We start from the raw sequence: 22,021 nt of genomic DNA, 5'->3' as shown, positions 1-22,021 counted from the left end.
CTTTACCAACTGAGCTACCAGGGAATCAAAAAGCAGGAGAAAAGAACATTTCAGTTCAGTTCAGTCGCTCAGTCGTGTCCGACTCTTTGAGACCCCATGAATCGCAGCACGCCAGGCCTCCCGGAGTTTTCTCAAACTCCATGTCCAACGAGTCGGTGATGCCATCCAGCCATCTCATCCTCTGTCGTCCCCTTCTCCTCCTGCCCCCAGTCCCTCCAAGCATCAGGGTCTTTTCCAATGAGTAAACACATCGCATGAGGTGGCCAAACTATTGGAGGTTCAGCTTCAACATCAGTCCTTCCAATGAACACCCAGGATTGATCTGCTTTAGGATGGACTGGTTGGATCTCCTTGCAGTCCAAGGGACTCTCTAGAGTCTTCTCCAACACCACAGTTCAAAAGCATCAATTTTTCGGCGCTCAGCTTTCTTCACAGTCCAACTCTCACATCCATACATGACCACTGGAAAAATCATAGCCTTGACTAGATGGAACTTTGTTGGCCAAGTAATGTCTCTGCTTTTTAATATGCTACCTAGGTTGGTCATAACTTTCCTTCCAGGGAGTAAGCATCTTTTAATTTCATGGCTGCAGTCACCATTTGCAGTGATTTTGGAGCCCAAAACAATAAAGTCTGACACTGTTTCCACTGTTTCCCCATCTATTTGCCATGAAGTGATGGGACCAGATGCTGTGATCTTAGTTTTCTGAATGTTGAGCTTCAAGCCAACTTTTTACTCTCCTCTTTCAATTTCATCAAGAGGCTTTTTAGTTCCTCTTCACTCTGCCATAAGGGTAGTGTCATCTGCATATCTGAGGTTATTGATATTTCTCCTGGCAATCTTGATTCAGCTTGTGCTTCCTCCAGACCAGCATTTCTCATGATGTACTCTGCATATAAGTTAAATAAGTAGGGTGACAATATACAGCCTTAACGTACTCCTTTTCCTATTTGGAAACATTGTGTTGTTCCATGTCTAGTTCTAACTGTTCCTTCCTGACCTGCATACAGGTTTCTCAAGAGGCAGGTCAGGTGGTCTGGTATGTCCATCTCTTGAAGAATTTTCCACAGTTTATTGTGATCCACACAGTCAAAGGCTTTGGCATAGTCAATAAAGCAGAAATCGATGTTTTTCTCGAACTCTCTTGCTTTCTCGATGATCCAGCGGATATTGGCAATTTGATCTCTGGTTCCTCTGCCTTTTCTAAAACCAGCTTGAACATCTGGAAGTTCTCGGTTCATGTATTGCTGAAGCCTGGCTTCGAGAATTTGGAGCATTACTTAACTAGCGTGTGAGATAAGTGCAATTGTGCAGTAGTTTGAGCATTCTTTGGGATTGCCTTTCATTGGGATTAGAATGAAAACTGACCTTTTCCAGTCCTTTGGCCACTGCTGAGTTTTCCAAATTTGCTGGCATATTGAGTGCAGCACTTTCACAGCAGCATCTTTCAGGATGTGAAATAGCTCAACTGGAATTCCATCACCTTCACTAGCTTTGTTTGTAGTGATGCTTTCTAAGGCCCACTTGACTTCACATTCCAGGATGTCTGGCTCTAGGTGAGTGAACACACCATCGTGATTATCTGGGTCATGAAGATCTTTTTTGTACAGTTCTTCTGTATATTCATGTCACTTCTTCTTAATGTCTTCTGCTTCTGTTAGGTCCATACCATTTCTGTCTTCTATTGAACCCATCTTTGCATGAAATGTTCCCTTAGTATCTCTAATTTTCTTGAAAAGATCTCTAGTCTTTCCCATTCTGCTGTTTTCCTCTATTTCTTTGCATTGATCGCTGAGGAAGGCTTTGTTATCTCTCCTTGCTATTCTTTGGAACTCTGCATTCAAATGGGAGTATCTTTCCCTTTCTCCTTTGCTTTTTGGTTCTCTTCTTTTCACAGCTATTTGTTAGACCACCTCAGAGAACCATTTTGCCTTTTTGCATTTCTTTTCCATGGGGATGGTCTTGATCCCTGTCTCCTGTACAGTGTCAGGAACCTCTGTCCATAGTTCATCAGGCTCTCTGTCTATCAGATCTAGTCCCTTAAATCTATTTCTCACTTCCACTGTGTAATTGTAAGGGATTTGAAATAGGTAATACCTGAGTGGTCTAGTGATTTTCCCTACTTTCTTCTATTTAAGTCTGAATTTGGCAATAAGGAGTTCATGATCTGAGCCACAGTCAGCTCCCGGTCTTGCTTTTGCTGACTGTATAGAGCTTCTCCATCTTTGGCTGCAAAGAATATAATCAATCTGATTTTGGTGTTGACCATCTGGTGATATCCATGTGTAGAGTCTTCTCTTGTGTTGTTGGAAGAGGATGTTTGCTATGACCAGTGCATTCTCTTGGCAAAACTCTATTAGCCTTTGCCCTGCTTCATTCCGTACTCCAAGGCCAAATTTGCCTGTTACTCCAGGTGTTTCTTGACTTCCTACTTTGCATTCCAGTCCCCTATAATGAAAAGGACATCTTTTTTGGCTGTTAGTTCTAAAAGGTCTTGTAGGTCTTCATAGAACCATTCAACTTCAGCTTCTTCAGCGTTACTGGTTGGGCCATAGGCTTGGATTACCATGATATATTGAATGGTTTGCCTTGGAAACGAACAGAAATCATTCTGTCGTTTTTGAGATTGCATCCAGGTACTGCATTTTGGACTCTTTTGTTGACCATGATGGCTACTCAATTTCTTCTAAGGGATTCCTGCCCACAGTTGTAGATAAAATGGTCATCTGAGTTAAATTCACCCATTCCAGTCCATCTTAGTTCGCTGATTCCTAGAATGCGACATTCACTTTTGCCATCTCCTGTTTGACCACTTCCAATTTGCCTTGATTCATGGACCTAACATTCCAGGTTCCTATGCAATATTGCTCTTTACAGCATCACATATTACTGTTTACCCCACGTCCAAGGTAAGGAGCAGCAGCTGTGCTTTGCTGGAGCAGCTGTAAAGAGATACCCCATGTCCAAGGTAAGAGAAACCCAAGTAAAACGGTAGGTGTTGTGAGAGGGCATCAGAGGGCAGACAGAATGAAACCATAATCACAGAAAACTAGCCAATCTAATCACAGGGACCACAGTCTTGTCTAACTCAGTGAAACTAAGCCATGCCGTGTGGGGCCGCCCAAGACAGACGGGTCATGGTGTAGAGGTCTGACAGAATGTGGTCCGCTGGAGAAGGGAATGGCAAACCACTTCAGTATTCTTGCCTTGAGAACCCCATGAACAGTATGAAAAGGCAAAATGATAGGATACTGAAAGAGGAACTCCCCAGGTTGGTAGGTGCCCAATATGCTACTGGAGATCAGTGGAAAAATAACTCCAGAAAGAATGAAGGGATGGAGCCAAAGCAAAAATAATACCCCAGCTGTGGATGTGACTGGTGATAGAAGCAAGGTCCGATGCTGTAAAGAGCAATATTGCATAGGAACCTGGAATGTTAGGTCCATGAATCAAGGCATATTGGAAATAGTCAAAGAACATTTAGGAAATAAATAATTGTTTTCTGTTAAGGAAGAAAATTCTCTTATATAAAAATAATCTGCCATAACCACTATTCTCTTTCTTTCTTCAAGAGAATTAAAACATATTAAAATATTCAATCTTTGAGAGCATCTTTCATATACTTACATATGAGTAACTTTAATCTTATAAAAGTAATTCAGGTTAAAAATTGCATTTTTAGACTCTTCATCTTTTCTTTTTTTTACATTCTTAGGTAGAATGTTTTATGATTCTGTCTGAAGTTTCTGTAGCATGTTTCATTGTCTCCTGAGGGCTTAACAAGTGTTCCTTAAGGATGTGCATTATATACAAGCATTTTTATATGCCATCTTAAAAAATGTATCTTTATTTGTTGTTTGCAAATCTGAGGAATGTTTGCTCTCTTCCATATGAATATAAGGTGTCTCCACTCCAGTCATTACAGCTGTGTTTCTTCCTGACGAAATAGTATTATCATTGTTATTCTTTTGCTATGAGAGAATATAACTTCCCATTAAAAAAAAAGATAGATTTGAGGGTTTCAGTAAATGTAGTTCTTTTTATAAAATATAATCATATTAAGAGTAACAACTCACCTCGTTTAGGAATAAATGAGTAACCCTATAACTTGTGTTTGGTGTAACATCTCTTGGAAATGAAAAACAAAACTGAACTGAGTTTTATGACATAAATCTACTGCTTTCAACACTTACCCTGTTGCTATAAGTCAACAGTGCCGTATCTCTCATCACCAACATTGTTAGCCAAATTCAAAATTCCTGTTTCTAGAGTATTCCATCAAATTGTGAGACTGAATTTTTGTTATTAAAATAAAGTTATTGAAATGTTAGAAGCATTGCTCTCCATGCAAAATAACTTTAAAACCAGTTTTGAAATGACTTTGAAATGCTTTCATAACAGGATAACAGGGCAAAAATGAAAGCAAGCTAATATAAATGAGGTTTTTGTAACATGCTTAATGAGCAAAAAAATATTCATTTAAAATCCATTTTGACAAAGCTACTGAGGGCTTCAAGTTTTTGCTTTCATTTGAAAAGCAAAGGTCAAAATTTTATTTTATCTGATGAGCATATTATCCAGATAGTATAGATATCTAAGGGATTACCCTTAGATAAGGATGTCTGAGAATGGATTCAGGTGTCTATTAGAAAACTTCAGTTTTACACATATATAAATGGTCTTCCAGCATCTCCTACATCACCAGTAAATACATGGGAAAAAAAAAAAAAGATGCACACCTGTGAGAGAAAAAAATGATATTTAAGAGTAATCTGACTGAACTAAAACTTTTTGTGTGTTTATGACTTTCGAGTTTGCTACAGTAAGGTAAATGAGGCAGTTTCACCCTTTTTGTGTTGCATCTTTGTTAAAGTGAGCTTCACATCTCATTAGGTTCTTCAGTGTTCTTTTCTGGGAATTGCACTGGCAGTTCATGCTTTGCTTATTTTGTTTTATGTTTGCTACATTATCATTACTTAGCTGACAAAAGTTTAAAAAAAATTGTAAACCAGGAAGACAAGTTCTAAAGTTAAATATATTGCTAGAAATTAAAATGCCTATTTGAACAAAACTTATAGAACTAAATATTACCTAAATTTCATTGTGACAAGAATAATTGCTTGTCTGAGCAGTATCTCTGATAGTTCACGTTTTCCTGAGAATGTGTAAAAGAAGCAAAATTACTGGTAGTAAGGGAAAAAAAATGCCTGGCAAATGAATGCTAATTTCATTTTTACCTGAACATCTGGTAGCCAATCACTTTAAACATTAAACTGAAGGCTGTAGACTTACAATTAAATTCATTGAAATAGGATTTAATATGTTAACAGCTTAAAATTATAATAGTATGAATAACTCTTTTTTTTTTTTGGAGGACATATGTCATCATACCTGTGATCACAAAACTTGTCTAAGGACACAATAAATTTGACTGTGGTGTGAACATTTCATAGTGGGTTAAATCTCCTGTTACCTTGTTCTTCAAATCCAAAGCTATATGTTTCCTCTGACAAATTTGAGTTTGAATTATTTGGATCATTTTCTAATGTGAGCTGTAAAAATAAATAGCATACATGCTTAAATGTGCTTTTTTCATTTCTACAACCTAAAAACCAGTTTGGTTGAAAAAAATAAAATTTAACAGCTTTTAATTTGTCATGTGGAATCTGATCCTATGTGCTTTTTATTGCCTCCATATATTTATCTAAGTGAAACATAAAATGGTTGTAATAATGGAGAATTTAAAGCAGTTTTGCACATGAGCAGTAATGCTAACTAATATGGTGAATAAAGACTGAATGTAAATTCTCAGAATTTCTGTTTCTTGTGATGTGTTTGCTAAAGTAAGTATATCTAGGTTAGCTTATACAAGCTCCTCATCATCTTGGTTAAGCTATGAAGAACTTTGGGGAAAAATTGGAAGTAATCATTTACATGCAATTGGAAGTCATATATATATAATTTTCAAACTTCAATACAGTGAAGTTTGAAAATATCACCAAACCTGTCAAAATGTAAACTCATGAACTCATAGCCCCCCTTTCTTCTGAAGTAAGACTTTAAAAGCCCCACATATACCTCCAGAGATGACCCAGGTATGGCAGAAATCAGCGTTATCTAATACAACCAATTCGTATTGATGCACCCTCATTTATGTCTCTTAAATAGAGCCTCTTCTTCCGCTTTCCTTGCCCCTTGGTTTAGGCCTTCAAGTATTTTTCACTTGTACTATTCCAGTTACCACATTTCTGTCCATAGCGCCAACAGTTCGACATTGCCACTCACTTATTCATTTCTGTGAGTTTTATTTTATCCATATAATAAGACTGGCCATATCCCTCCAGTGCTAGCAGACTTCTGTAGCATCCTATAAATCTGTAATATTAAGTCTAAACCCCTTAACTTGGCATACCCCTAGTTAGCTCACGCTTAGCAATCTCTTTAAGTCATTCTGCATGCTTTGGAGGGTAATTGCTTTACAATGTTGTGTTGGTTTCTGCCATACGACAACGGGAATCAGTCATAAGTGTATATGTATCCCCTTCTTAAGCCTGCCTCCCTCCTCCCATCCCTGCCCCCCAGGTCACACTGCACTCTTTAAAACCTGCCCCAGAACTTGTCTCACTTTCATCCTGTTTGCCTTCTGCTTATCCATTATGCTGTCACCTTCTCTTCTAAAGCTTTCTGGACCCTTGAGGTAAAAGCAGGAGATTCACCAAAGTGTTTTTTCACAATATTTCGGTCATATTTAATTTAGAGAATTAGCTTTTTAATTATTTTATATGCCCATAACTTTAACATTCTGAGCTCCTTAGAGACAAAGATAATCATGTTCATAGTTATATCTTTAGGATAAACACAGAATATGGAAGTGAATGTTCTCACTGAAACTTGTTGATTGCGTGAGTGATGCATGAATGAATCCAGGAAGGTTTGGATAAAAGGTCAACAGAAAAGTATTATTAGAAAACTTGTTGCATGTAGAAAGACAATTCCAAACAGTCATAAAACATATACTAAATATTATTCAAAGATTGTCTAGAGACTATTTGATACTGAACAGTGTCTTCCTATCAATTTATTGAATGATATATTTTTATGATAATGATGCATTAATAGGAAAATATTTTTAATTTTCCTAAATTTCAGCCAATGTGTAAAATTGTAAAACTACATTTATTCTATAAAGTAGACTGTTTTCATTAATTTAACATAATCGTACATGTAGGCCTAGACCCACAGGTCTTACTGTTAAATGTTTGCCGTTGTTTTTTCTAACTAGTTATCATCTATTTCTATCTACTCAGACATATTAAATCAGGCCATATCCACAGAAGACATTCTCAAGAAAAAGAATGATAATTCATAGTGCTAGAATCTTCTGAAACTTATCTAGGTTTTCAGATTATTGGCCTTAATATGGTGATTAATGCAAGCAAGGCAAGTGAAAGTTTTGTAAGCAAATAAAACCTTGTATGAAACTAAATATTATTGGATGTGTCTAGACAGATAAGATTATTTTTATAATTCCAAATTTCGTATCAGAGAATTCTATACAACACAGCATAACAATAAGCACTGCATGTCATTTTTATAGCAAGTAATAGTATTTGCATTAAATAGTAAGGTCCTTTCCAAGTGTCTTTTTTAATTGTTGAGATGTTTTACATTCTAATGTGAAAAGCACATGTCAGTGTTTATAAAGAAAAAAATAGTTTGCTATTGTAGAGACATTTGAATATCATTATAAAAATTTTGTTTTGTTTTGCCTTCATATGTGAAAACATATATCTCATTTTACCTGTATTTTCTTCTAATTGAAGGCATGACAGTGTGTTAGACTATGTATAATTAAAAACTGCAGCTTTTTGTGAAAATTAATTTTTAGATCCAGTACTAGCTAATATAAAAATCTAGTCAGCCTTTGTACAATTACTTTAAATGATCAGTAATTTAATTACCTGTACAAAGAAACAAAGATATGGTCACTGATTTCTGGGAGAAAATAAATTTTGAATATCTTAATTCCAGATTAAATACTGTAATAATTTAAAACTATATTTTCTTTGAAACTTTGTTATGCTGATAAAATATTGTTATTACTTCTTTAGTTCTTTCAGGCTGTATCATAATTTCCCACTGTCATTCATGTAAGAGGACAGTATCTTTGATAATTGATAGTTATCTAAAAAATGCTAAATTTTATTCTGTGGATAACTATTTTTTTCTTTTTAATATGCTTTCCAATCATGATAATTTCTAGTCAATGCATAGCCATCTAGAAAAATTGAGCATATTTAAGTTCAGTTTCCTGAAAAAGGGAAAAAAAAAGATCTCATGAAAAGTCTAGACTTTTTTTTTTTCTCTCTCTCTCTCTCGTTATGATTACAGAGTGGCTAGTCTCAAATCAAGTTGTCTAAGAACTAGCTACAAATCATAAGCACTAAACCCATATTTTAAAATCTGAGCAACCACTATTATAGAAAAGGCAAAGATATACTTGAATCTGTCAGATCAACACATCCCTAAAATCCCCTCCAGGACAATCATGTAACTTGACAATAGCACTTAAACTTTGAAAATTATGTGAGCATTTTTTACATAACGGATGGTACATGTCCTCACACCTTTTCTATCACTCATAATGCAAGACAGATCTACCCCATTTAAAAAAATCCCTTCTGTTATTAATAATTGCCTAAGCTGCTTCTTCCTTTCCTTTTTCAGAATGAAGAACAAATTTTGGTATTTTGAGTTTGGCACATCTGAAACTTTCTCAGCCACCTGCAAGAAGCTACATGAATCTGTAGAAATAGAAGTAAGAAAATGAATTCTCTTTATAATTCTATGAAATGGCTTGAGTTTATTAATTTGTTGTGATAGCCCATGGAAGAAGTTAGAATTTTAGCAATCCACATAGCTTTACCCAGTATTCTAAAATGTCATTTCTGTCACTCATTGAAAATCTAGCACTATCTGAAATACTAATGTAAAGTTAAGTGTGAGTATGCATTGTTTAATACAGGATAAAAGAACTGAGAGGTTGAAAACAACTGTAGATATCACTGGATATAGTATGGATAGAAAGCTGTAAGATAAAAGAAAGTACTTGAAGGGAAAGAAAAAAGTTGCAGAATGCATGAAAAAAACATTATTTTTAGGTCTCAATATCGTATAGCCTTTAAAAATACAGTTCACTAAAATTGTACTTACTTTCATGAGTAAAGGTTAAAAAATATACTTTTCCATTCCCATTCATTAGCTAGATTTTCTTGGTTCCTGAGGTTGCCATTTCCCCATTACATTTGTAGAAATTGAAAAAGTCAAGAAAGAGAGCAAAGATAGCAAGAAAAGATAGACTTTAAAAAGGTTTGGAGCAAATAGGTCTATCAAAATTAGATACATTGTAGGACTAAAAATTTTGGAGACAAGTTAGAAAATGACTTAGTTTTATTTAGAGATTTTTAGGGGTTAAAGAAAAGGAAATGTTAAATTTTGATAAGTAGTAAAGACAAATGAAATGAACGGAATCATGAAACAAGGATGCCTAGTGACTAGCTTATGTAAATTGAGAAATATTGGCTTTAACACTTTTCATTTTAAAAATAAACAACTTGTCAGCTGAGACCTAAATCTTATAGTGGCAACTTTTCAGGTAATAAGTTTGGTAGACAAAAGTAGTTAGGGACCACAGAGAAATATGATCATCTGGCTAGGTTTTTCATTATCCCAGCTTTCTGATTTACTGTTAATAATAGTAACAACAGCAAAAGTGGTACTAATTCAGACTATATCTCTACGGACTTTTTCCTCATCATGATTTGTAAATAAATCAAAGTATTACAGGTAGAATTGATTGTCATGGTATGGGAAAGGCCCTTCATGACTGAATCAGCTCATAATCCTGAAAAGGATTATTATCACAAAAGGTGAAGGATTTGGGCTAACATGGACTTTCTGTGATTGCTATTAGTGATGATAAATGTGTGCATATGTAATATATATATACTGATATAGCTATTTGTGTATATGTATTTATAAAAATCTCTCTTTACCTTAGAAACTCATCATTTAAAAAATCATTATATAGTAGATTTTAAGTATTTTTGCCCTCAAAAACTGTTGCTTAAAGAAAGTCAGCAAAAGGCAACAATGGAAAGGAAAAAATTGAAGTGTGGCTTTTGGTTGAATGTAGGATAAATACTGTGAAACCTCTTGTGCTTCTCTTTACCTTCACCTACCACTGAGCATAGACTGAACATAGACTGAACATAGATTGAAAAAAAGTCATCCGAGAGAGATACTTCATGTTCATGTTAGGTAAACTCACTATGGTAGTGATGTCCATTCTTCTCAACTTGAGCTAAAGGTTTAATGCAATCCCGAAATTCCAGCAAATTCTTTTGTGAATATGAAATTTGTGATTCTAAAATTTATCTGGAGAGTCAAAAGACCCAAATAGCCAAAACAATATTGAAGGAGAACAAAGTTGGAGCACTGACACTATCTGTCTTTAAGACTTACTGTAAACCTAGACAGCATATTAAAAAGCAGAGACATTACTTTGCCAACAAAGGTCCATCTGGTCAAGGCTATGGTTTTTCCAGTGGTCATGTATGGATGTGAGAGTTGGACTGTGAAGAAATCTGAGTTCCAAAAAATTGATGCTTTTGAACTATGGTGTTCAAGAAGACTCTTGAGAGTCCCTTGGACTGCAAGGAGATCCAACCAGTCCATCCTAAAGGAGATCGGTCCTGGGTGTTCATTAGAAGGCTGAAGCTGAAACTCTAATACTTTGGCCACCTCATGCAAAGAGTTGACTCATTGGAAAAGACCCTGATGCTGGGAGGGATTGGGGGCAGGAGGAGAAGGGGACCACGGAGGATGAGATGGCTGGATGGCATCACCGACTCGATGGACATGAGTTTGAGTAAACTCCAGGAGTTGGTGATGGACAGGGAGGCCTGGCGTGCTGCGATTCATGGGATCGCAAAGAGTCAGACATGACTGAGCGATTAAACTGAACTGAACTGATAAAGTAATCAAAACAGTGTGATGTTGGTGAAAGAACAGACAAAACAAGGAAACAGTTTGTAGAACCCAGAAATATATTCCCATAAATATAATCACCTGTTCTTTGACAAATGAGGAAAGCCAATACAATGGAGAAGAGAAAGTTTTCAAATAGTGCTGAGATGACTAGAAATCACAGACCAAAAAAAGAAAAACAAAACCCTCTTCACAGGCCTTCACCTTTAATAAAAATCACTGAAAATGGATCACAGAGCTAAATGTAAAATGCAAAACTCTAAAGCTTCTAGAAGATAACATAGGAGGAAATCTAAATGGCCTTGGATATAATGATGCCTTTTAGATACAACACCAAAGGCACAAAACAAGAAAGAAGTAATTGATAAGCCAGACTTCATTGAAATTAAAAACTTCTGGTTTTTGAAAGACAGTGTCAGGGGAATGAGAAAACATGTCACAGACTAAGCAATAATATTTGCAAAAGACATATTTGATAAAGAACTGTGTATATTCAAAACATACAGAGAACCCCTACAATTCAACAATAAGAAAATAACCCTATTAAAAACTGGGCCAAAGACTTTGACTGATACCTCACCCAAGGAGATACACAGATGACAAATGAGCAGGTGAAATGACACTCCACATCATATTTCATAAGGAAAATGCAAACTAAAACAACAGTGAAATACTGCTACACACCTGTTAGGATATTGCTAAAACCAAAAGCTGGTGAGGATATGGAGCAGTAGGGGGTCTAAATCATTTCTGTGGGAATGCAAAGTGGTACAGCCATTTTGGAAGAGAGTTTGGAAGTTACTGACAAAGCTTAACATGTCCTTACCACATGATCCAGCAATCATACTCTTTAGTACTTACCTAGAGGAGTCGAAAACATATGTACCCACAAAAACATGCCCATGGATGTTAATAATAACTTAGTTAATAATTGTCAGAACTTGGAGGCAAACAAGAGGTCCTTTAGCAGAGGAATGGAAAAATAAGTTGTGGCGTATCCAAATAGAATATTACTCAGTGCTGAAAAGCTACCAAACTGAAAAGACATGAAGGAAACTTAAAAGCATCTTCCTAAGTGAAAGAAGTCATTGTGAAAAACCTGTATGCTGTATGATGCATATGATATTCTGGAAAAGATAAAACTATGAAGACAGTAAAAGATCAATAATTGCCAGTTAAGGAGGAGGGAGGGAGGAAGGGGCAAAGCACAGATTTTTAGGGCAATAAAATTACTCTATGTGATATAATGATGGTGACTACATGTCATTATACATTTCTTCAAAGCCATAGAAGGTATACCAGGAGTGACCCAAATGGAAACTATAAACTTTGGGTGATTATGAAGTGTTGAGGTAGGTTCATCAGTTAGTTGTAACAAATGTACCACTCGGATGGGGGATGATGATAGTGGGAGAGGCTATGCACTTGCAGGAAGAGGAAGTATACAGCGTATATCTGTACCTTCCCCTCAATTTTGCTGTGATCCTTAAACTGCTCTAAAAAGTAAAGTCTTAATTTCCAAAAGGAAAATACATCAATCTACTGTACAGTATTATGTTTGTCACAAAGTGAAAAATGTTCCAGGAAAAGTTTGTATCATATAGCAAAAGATGTGTGATGAAAATAAGTATGGAAAACATTGATTTTAACATTACAAGTGATAAGATTCAGTTATTTTGTTCCACCAAGCTTTACATCTTGAGAAGAACTCTAGGGTCGTGTTTCTACATGTCCTCCAAGTCTGGCTTCCCAGTTCTACCTTTACTGCCTTATTCCAGCCACCACTAGGGTAGCACTTATTAAGTCAGAGCCAGCGCTGTGCACTCCTCATTCTATTGTTGTATATCTTGAAATACTGTTATAATTTGTATGCATTTATCTTACTTCTAAACTTGGTTTGTGTGTGTGTTTGTGTGTATGGATAGTGATGTAAAATCTGCTTCTCTACTCACTTTTTAATGAATCCAGTCTATCATATTAGCAGAATATACGCCTTTGTACCCTCAAGGTTACTTCCTAATTAAATATAATAAAAACAGCAATTTGGAAATTTGATTCTGCTTGCTCTTGCTTCCTGTTTGGCCTAAAATTATGCCAACTATGGTTTGAAAATATATAACAGAATAAAAGCACTTCAATACAAGAGTACCTCAAGTAAGATATATATTTTAATGACAGCTTCTTCAAAACAAACCATTTGCTGTGTGACCCTTTATTTCACATCTCTCTTTTATTTAGGAAGCTCTTTTTTTCCCAAAGAAGGTGAATATTTGGAATGATATTAATGTCAAGGGGTAATAGGGTGTGCTGAAGTCCATGGGGTTGCAGAGTCAGACACGACTGACTGAAAAATAATAGTTGATAATAATAATAGTTAAGATTTATCAATTATTAAGTATACCTCATGCTTGGTGCTAAGCAATGTACATCCATTACATGATTTAGTCTTCCCCCAAATCCTTTCATTTAAAGAGATTCTATTGTTTCTTTACCACAGAGATACATATGAGCATTTTATTTTGTAATTTAATAAAACAACAAGAATTGTATTGCTTACTGCCAAAATATTTAAATCTAAGGAAACAAATCAATTGGAGAAATAATAGACACACACACACACACATATATATTTTTGTTGTTCAGTCACTAAGTCACGTCTGACTCTGCAACCCAATGGACTGCAGCACGCCAGCCTTCCCTATCCTTCACTGTCTCTTGGAGTTTGCTCAAATACAGTGAAAGAGATTTAACAAAGGTGAAATTTTTAACTTGAAGAGTTTCAGTTATCTTCTAACTTCATAACAAAATATAAAAAAATATAAACAATGAAATGAATAGTTTAAATTTACAAGATAATATATTAAAAGCAACATTTGTATTGAACTATTTGGAGCATGGATATGTACCTAACACTCTCATGTCATCAACTGGGATTGAAGTTTACGAAGTTCATGAATTTTGAATTTACTCTTTGTACCGGCAAAGTTCATGAGAAAATAAAATGCCCCATACTCCAAAGTATTTCAGTCTTTTGGTATTTGGTGAGACTTGGAAGGATGGTATATTTTAAGGCCAAAACTTCTATTCAGCAATCCTGAGCTTTGTCTTAATGATTGAAACATAAAACTTAGACATTTCCATAAAACCTAAATGAGTTCAGGAATTAACAAATTGCAAGAAGTGTGTCACGGACACAAAGTTAATCAACAGAATTAGAAAGACAAGATTCTGGTTGATCAGTAACCCTGAAAGCACAATTATTATAGGCAGTAAGGCAGATTTTCACAGCTTTATTTATGCCCCATATATCAAAATCATCCTCGATGATATCTCAGCATGTACTTAGAGAACCTGAACCCAGCCTTCCCCCTCCAAAAGACTATCTTGGAGTGGGAGAAATAAAACTTGTGGATGAACATTCTTTCTTAAACCCTTTATGAGGCATAGTTGACATACATAAAGCTATACATATTTAATGTAGACAACTTGATGAGTTTGGAGAAAAGAAATACCATAGAATTATCATAATCAAAGCCATTAACATCTCATCACCTCCCAAAGTATCTCCTTGCCCTCTTTCTGTGTGTGTGTGTGTGTGTGTGTGTGCGCGCGCATATACATATGTGAAAAGAACAGTCAAAAGATCTTCCCTGGCTTCTAAAGCTATGCAGGTGTTTTGTTTTTTGATTTTTTTTTTTTTTTTGGCAATGCAATTCTAGAAGCAAAAATAAAGGGAAACAGTAAGATGTGGACCTCAACCAAGACGATCATAGGAAACAAAAATTGAATTCATTAAGTCCAAAGCAAACAAACAAAAGAATACCTCCTTATTCTAGGAAAGAATGAGAAATGTGGTGGGGGGTCAGATAGTGTAAACCATTTCATTAAGATAAATATATTTTATATTTTCTTACTGAGGAGGGTGAGGAAGAAATGAGACAGGTAAAAGGTAAGCAACAGGTGAAATTTCTACATTTACCAGAAGTTATTTTTAATAGCTTTTAGTGAGAAATTTAATATCCCAACTATGATTTCTGACTTTCACAGAATCTCCTGAAAGGAGAAACATGTAAAATTAAAGTGGTTTTCTGTTAATACTTATGGCTAGTGCTTGATATCTTGAACCCAGAGTACTGCTGTTATTGTCAACATGCTCAGCAGCTGTGTGTGTGCATACATGGTACCAGCTCCAAATATTCCTGTTTCCCAGGGATGCAGGTGTGCTGCCATCCTCCTCGCCTTTGCCTGCTGTCTCCCATTCCACTGTAAAAAAAACTATGCGATTATCTGTAATCAGCATTTTTATCACCACCACCAGAATACCAGCTAATACTAAAATTACCTCAAAGGCATTCTGAGTCCCTATGTTACACTGTGTTTTGTGGATAATGCTTTTAAAATGCATTTCAAAAAGCACGGAGCTTAATCACTGGTGAAATACAGAGTTCCGCAGCCCTCAAATATCAGCAGTCCTGTTGAGCCGCTTAAGTGTATGTGCCTGTTTTAACTTGTAGGTTTGCTGCCGTAGTTTTCTGTAAAACGTAATTCTGTCCTATGAATTACCTATAACTTTGCAGAAACTCTTTTAAATATTTAAGTCATCTTACACCATGCCATTTTAAACAATGAACAAAGCAATGTTTTATGTTTTATTAAGTAAAATTATGAATAATTTTTATCTGACCTGGGCATAGAATTAAACTCACTATGAAAAAATATTCACAGTTTATCATTAATCATATCTCATCAGAGTTATTGTGCACACTTATTGCTCTTCAAAGTTCTTGACATGTTTTGAATGCTTGTTAACTGAATCTCAAACACTAAAATCACATATAAAAATTTGTCTTTAACACTTCTATGTAGTATGGGGCATGGTATATTTATAATCTAGGATTAAAATATATTTGAAGAAAAATGTAAACCATTTTCTTTTCTTTTTGGTAAATTTGTCTCTAGAATAAGATCTTCCATTTCAAGACTGAAATGAGTGGACAGTGGCCTGACAACCTTGCACTCTGCAAATGGCTCCTAGAGCACTATATGTTAATGACCTTTCTTCAGCATAATAAAAATATTCAGGATTTATTGACTCACTGAGGCTGTTAGCTTTTAAATTCTTTTCCTGTGTAGCTACCTTTTTAAAAATCGTAAATCTTCCAAGTGGATGAAAATATTATCTGACACTTGTTTATATTTCATAGCCTTCACCTCATCTTTTATTTCCGTGCACTCAACTGGTATGCTGCAACTCCTGGTCTCCATCAGAACCAGCTCTGGAAATTTCCAGACTAATCAACACAGCGTTAAAGCCAACAGAGGAAGGTAGCCTGGGGTCAAGAACTAGTGGAAACAAATTATTAATAAATAGGCATTTATGTAAGAACATTGTCTGGCTCTCATAGGAACCTCAGTGTTCTTCATCAGTCCTCCTTCTTCGAGATTTCTTAAGGTTTTTTTCCACTTTTCAGAGAGCTGCTTACTATTTCCTTAAACCTACACGTGACAAGACTATGAAGAGTGAAAACATGAATAATAGTATACACTGATGTTTTTCAGTTGTCACATGTGATTCCCTGAGTTCAATTAAAAGCAAACAAAAAAACAAAAAACCTATTTGCAACATGCTCTCCTTTTCTGCAGATGAACAAAGGAATACTCCTTCAGTAATTCTGAAAGTAACTCCTCACAGTGGGGTTCAGAGGCCTAGTCAAATAATTGTCTTAGTGTACTACCTGCTGTGTTCAATATTGAGTGAAAATGGAAGCCAGGCCCCAACTCCAGCTTATTTCACAATTCTTCTGTTATTTAAATGATTTTAGTCAGTTTGGGGGAAGCCAGACCTTTATAAATTAACAGCAGGGAAATACCAAAGGTGTCAGATTGCATATTTATCATCTTTTTCGTGTAATACTTAAATATGTATTAAGAAGTGACTGACATAAATTAGGCAGATTTCAGAAGCCACAGGCCGTGGCTTGTAGAGGACCCCCTTCTGCTTGACATTTCATCCTTGTCAAAGATCAAATTATTTTAATTTAGGCTGCAAATTATAAGGAATGAAGACTTCTTTGTGGGAATTCCCTGTGGTAATCTGACTTTTGTTGTTACTGCTGCTTGTCAGCGTGCAAAAGATATAATATGCATGCAAATAAGGTTAAAAAATATGTACTATCTAATTATCCAGCCAGCACATTCCACTTGAAGGCAGTGGGGGGCCTGGCACACAGTATGTGTTTGATTCATTGAGGCCTGCAGGGTATTTACACAAGATTACTTTTAATTATGAAATTAATATCTGTTTATCTAGAATATATAGCAGTAGGTGAGTATACACATGAGCAGAATTCTTTAGTAAAAAGAAATTGTCTTAATTTAATATATGAAAAGAAGGGGGAAAAATCAGTTGTTTCTAAGGGGGAAAAAAAAGGCATCACCCAGATCTTGGTTTCACCCTCGTTGAAACAAATTGAATGAAAACTTGGCACCTTCTCTAGAATTTGTTTCTAGCTCCTCCAAGTAGGCTCAAGACGTGTTGCTTTATTTCACAGTTTTTATATCTTAGTGAACAAGATACAGTGTTAGATTCAGTATGATTAGGAAAATGTGGGAGAAGCGAGGGTTTGTGGTTTTTTTCTTTCTTTTTTTTTTTTTTTTACAATTTATTTTTTTGTTTTTTATAATTTTGGTGGCAGATTATCTCTTCTGAGTTCAAAAATCAATGATTGCTATTTGAAAGAAAATTATGAAATTTTGTCCACATTTTTTTTCTGTAATAAAAACACAGCAAATAAACAATCCCACTGAAGCTATACTTTAATATATGAAGTTCATATTCCTAACAATGTTTACTTGTGAGACATAGTGTTACTTACTGGTAAAGCAAGTTAATCTGCTCATATTAACTTCTAACTAAAAATGGCAGAGGAATATCTGGGAATATATTTATAAACGACTCTAACAATCGTTTCAGAAAACCCAAAGCAAATGAATAAGTAACAATACTTTAAAAATACAGTATGGCCTTGTCACTTTCCACCCATATCCATCAGTGGAAATGTATAGAAAATTTGAAAAAGTAAACAGGGACCTCTCTGAATAAGTCTTGTCTGATAGAATGTTTCCTATTTTGTACAGTCAGAAGGGTGAAGGATGTCTTATCACCCAACAAGCAAAAAATCTGGCTGGACTAACTGATTTCATTTTTCAGTCTTTTGTTAAAGCAGTTCCGAGTAATGACAGGTTGGGAATTCCTTTTACTGCTGCTGATCTTGGCATTTCCTTTGCTCAGCCTCTCTGCTCCTCCATACTCATCTAAATAGCTGTGCATCTCTCTGCCTTTGACACTGTGCTTGGAACTTAATCTAGTCCAGGAAAATATCCTTGGCCACTTGAGTGTAGTTCATATCTCTTTGAATTACCTTCTCTTTTCGGAAGTCTTTAAGCCACTTCTTTCTCTGCTCCCCCAAAATGAGACCCTGAATTATGAATTCTGTTTCTTAATTTTCCCCCGATAATACCTTGCCGTGTGTTCTAAATAGGAAGCAGTCATTAAAATTTCGGCCTGAAATGTGACCAAACTTAACAGAGTCAACCTCTTTGTAACACATTGGAAATCTGCAGCTCATTATATATGCAGACACTAAAGTGTGCCTTCCAAAGGTGTTTTGTAAACAAAGATACATCAGTGACTTAATTTGATCATTTTTAAAGACTATTCATGATACCTGGTAAATGTTATTGACTGCTTTGTCTTTTATATTGACCTTTAGGATAGCCATTTAAGTGTTCTTAAAAGGTTAATTTAGAAAGGATAAAATTATAGATTTTAAAAATCTTACCAAAAGATGAAAAAATGCAAAAGATGAAATCATATTGTTTCTCTTCTTTTCATCTTTCTGATCAGTGTGATGGAGTACAGATTGATTTAATAAACATCTCTCTGGAAGGAATTGCTATTTTGAATATACCAAGCATGCATGGAGGGTCCAATCTTTGGGGAGAGTCAAAGAAAAGACGAAGCCATCGCCGAATAGAGAAAAAAGGGTCTGACAAGAGGACCACGCTCATAGATGCCAAAGAGTTGAAGTTTGCAAGTCAAGGTAAGTTTTCTAACATTTAATTGTTTAATGGCTTAATAATCAGCTCTTGAATGCTACTCTAAAATGAAAGGGTTTTCCATTTCTCTGTACATATTTATGTGGTTATATTATTAATGATATTAGATATACAAGTGAGATTGTTATATAATAATAGATTCTAAAAGTCATGTATAAACTGGCTATATTTTCATGGACTTTTTCTCCTTTATTCTCCTTTTCTGGATATAGTTCTTTACACAGGAAGTAAAATGTATGTGAGTTTTTAGTACATTATAATATAGGATGTATTATACATTAAATTCTAGAATGTGGTCATCTTGGTTAAGAAGTTTGAGTTGCTATAACCAGGGCCTAGATTAACACTTTTCCTGAGGTGTGTTGCGAGTTTTATTCTTGGCTTTCTTACATGAAGCTGTTGTCATAAACATCATGTATAATGGCATGTTTAAATATCCCGTGGTCAGTTTTGATTATCTGCTTCTGGTTTTCCAGAAATGTAGTAAAACTTGGAATGCCTGGAAAACAAAAGGTAAAAGGGCTAACAAAATAGGGTGCAATAGTGATGGATTAATTTTCAGTTCTACTGAAATATAATTCACATTGGGACATGACAACTAATTCTTGTTGATAGATTTTACAAAGACACCAAATCGGTGGTATTCTAATAATTGATCATGTCCCAGTTTATGTGTAGTATCCATACTTTTTTTTTAGCCTTCAAGAATTTACCTAAAACCACTGATGGCATTCAGAGGGCCAAGAAAACATATTGGCCCAGTCATGTGTAGCAAAGACAAAATGGGAAGTGGTTACAAACTTACGGGATAAATAAAGTAAATAAAAATTTGTTTTTTAAATAAAGAAAATGTGAGCATGGTTGATCAGCCTGATGCTGGTGGGAAGTAGCTTCATGTTTTGGTGTTTTCAGGTTTCTGATTCAAGTTTCAGTAGAGACTTCTGTAATGTGGAATTTGGTGACCATGAAGGTGGAAAAAAACTGACAAGAGGAAGCAATTAAGTATCCTCTTGAAAGTGTTTATTACAACCTGCAAATAACAGAAAGTTTTTATGCCCATTAAATGTATTGGCCTTCCTAAAAAGACAAATCTTATAGAATTGTGGAATTTAATGCAAGAACGTTTGTACCAAATTAATTAAAAAGCTTTATATTCAGAATGAATATAACTGTATGAAAACATGGAGAAAAATGGTTTTTGGAGAGATACATAGAAAAAATGAATCAATTTGTGCTATAGGAATTTTAAAATGAGGGGAATTAGATATAACTTTATTTCTAGGAGTTGTTGACACTAATAATGTAGATTTCTAAAAAGATTCCTAAAAAATTTCTAAGTTTAAAAATTAGTTCAAGAACCATACTAAGACCAAAGCTAAAAATTTCTGCTTCTACCCCTAGGGAAGCAATGAGTACATATAATAATATAGACCTCAGAGTTAAAAAAAGAAGTTTTATATATATGTGTGTGTGTGTGTGTGTAATATGTATGTAATAATTTTTACATTTTTTTTTTCTGTTTTATCACTATATGTTAATACTTGGCATGTCCTTTGCATGTAGACATTTTAGGTGTGTATCTAAATTGATTCTCAATGCTCAGCTGCCAACTATGTTTACCCAATGAGATGTTGAAATTTGTAAAACTCATGGTTGTGCGCCATCAGGATAAGTGTAGACTCACTATGGATCTAGCATCTCAGGTGGCGCTAGAGGTAATGAACCTGCCTGCCAGTGCAGGGGACGTAAGAGTCACGGATTGATCCCTGGGTCAGGAAGATCCTCTGAGTAGGAATGGCAACCGACTCCAGTATTCTTGCCTGGAAAATCCATGGGTAGAGGAGCCTGGTGGGCTTCAGTCCATGGGGTCGCAAAGAGTCAGACACAACTAAAGTGACTTAACACATACTCACGACCTCATTCATCCCCCTTGTATGCTGAGGAATACACTTTTGGAGTGAAGAACAGACAGATCAGCCAGAAGTATAGACTGTCAGTGCCTATAACTCTAGAAAAAGGTCTCTCTTCCCATCCTGTCTTCTTGCTTTGTACTATGAAACTATTGGTTTCAAGTTTCCATCATCTTGGGAAAGAAAGAAGTAAGAACTTACAGAGTTTGTGACTTAAGGATACATTTTTCTCAGTACAAGTGAGTGAAGTCGCTCAGTCGTGTCCGACTCTCTGCGACCCCATGGACTGTATCCTACCAGGCTCCTCCGTCGATGGGATTTTCCAGGCAAAAATACCGGAGTGGGTTGCCATTTCCTTCTCCAGGAGATCGTCCTGACCAAGGGATTGAACCCGGGTCTCCCACATTGTAGGCAGATGCTTTACCGTCTGGGGCACCAGGGAGTTCAAAGGTGAGGAAGAACATCAGAAATCAGCGTTTTCGAAAGTTGTTGTATTAGTACAAAAGCTGCTTTATAGTGGGTTTGACGAAACAGTTTTTCTCCTCTCTGTACCAGCTATGCTTGTGAGTTTGGGTTTAGTTTTCCTTCAGGATCAGTATGCTTGCTCTGGCACTCAGTCGTGTCCACCTCTCCACGACCCCATGGACTGTAGCCCAGCAGGCTCCTCTGTCTGTCGAATTTTCCATGCAAGAATACTGGAGCAGGTTCATGCTTAAAGTTACCTTATCAGCTGAATATTTTTTAAAAGATTTCTATATTAACCAGTCTTTGCTTTTATTAGTTTTATCAAGATTTTTTCATTTTGATATGTTTCACAACAGAATAGTTAAGAATATCTCAAAATATTTCTAAGTTTTGATTTTGCATTTATTCTATCAATTTTTTTCTATCACTTCTTATATGTTATACTTAATTATCAGAAATGAAAGAAACTTACTACTTA

The 22,021-nt window shown here is 35.5% G+C and overlaps 1 protein-coding gene across 4 annotated transcripts in view; it reads left to right on the top strand.

Moving 5' to 3' along the window:
* DGKB (diacylglycerol kinase beta) overlaps positions 1 to 22,021 on the top strand; it is an 809,350-nt gene that overhangs the window by 588,411 nt on the left and 198,918 nt on the right. For all 4 annotated transcript variants that reach the window (XM_043872850.1, XM_043872849.1, XM_043872848.1 and 1 more), the window contains 2 exons: positions 8,729 to 8,819; positions 18,957 to 19,152. In XM_043872850.1, the coding sequence (XP_043728785.1) occupies positions 8,729 to 8,819; positions 18,957 to 19,152 (287 nt within the window). The remainder of the gene's footprint in view (positions 1 to 8,728; positions 8,820 to 18,956; positions 19,153 to 22,021) is intronic.

The sequence above is a fragment of the Cervus elaphus genome, chromosome 18 (genome assembly GCF_910594005.1).
Source record: "Cervus elaphus chromosome 18, mCerEla1.1, whole genome shotgun sequence".
NCBI lineage: Eukaryota > Metazoa > Chordata > Mammalia > Artiodactyla > Cervidae > Cervus > Cervus elaphus.
This window is presented reverse-complemented; position numbering and strand designations above follow the sequence as displayed.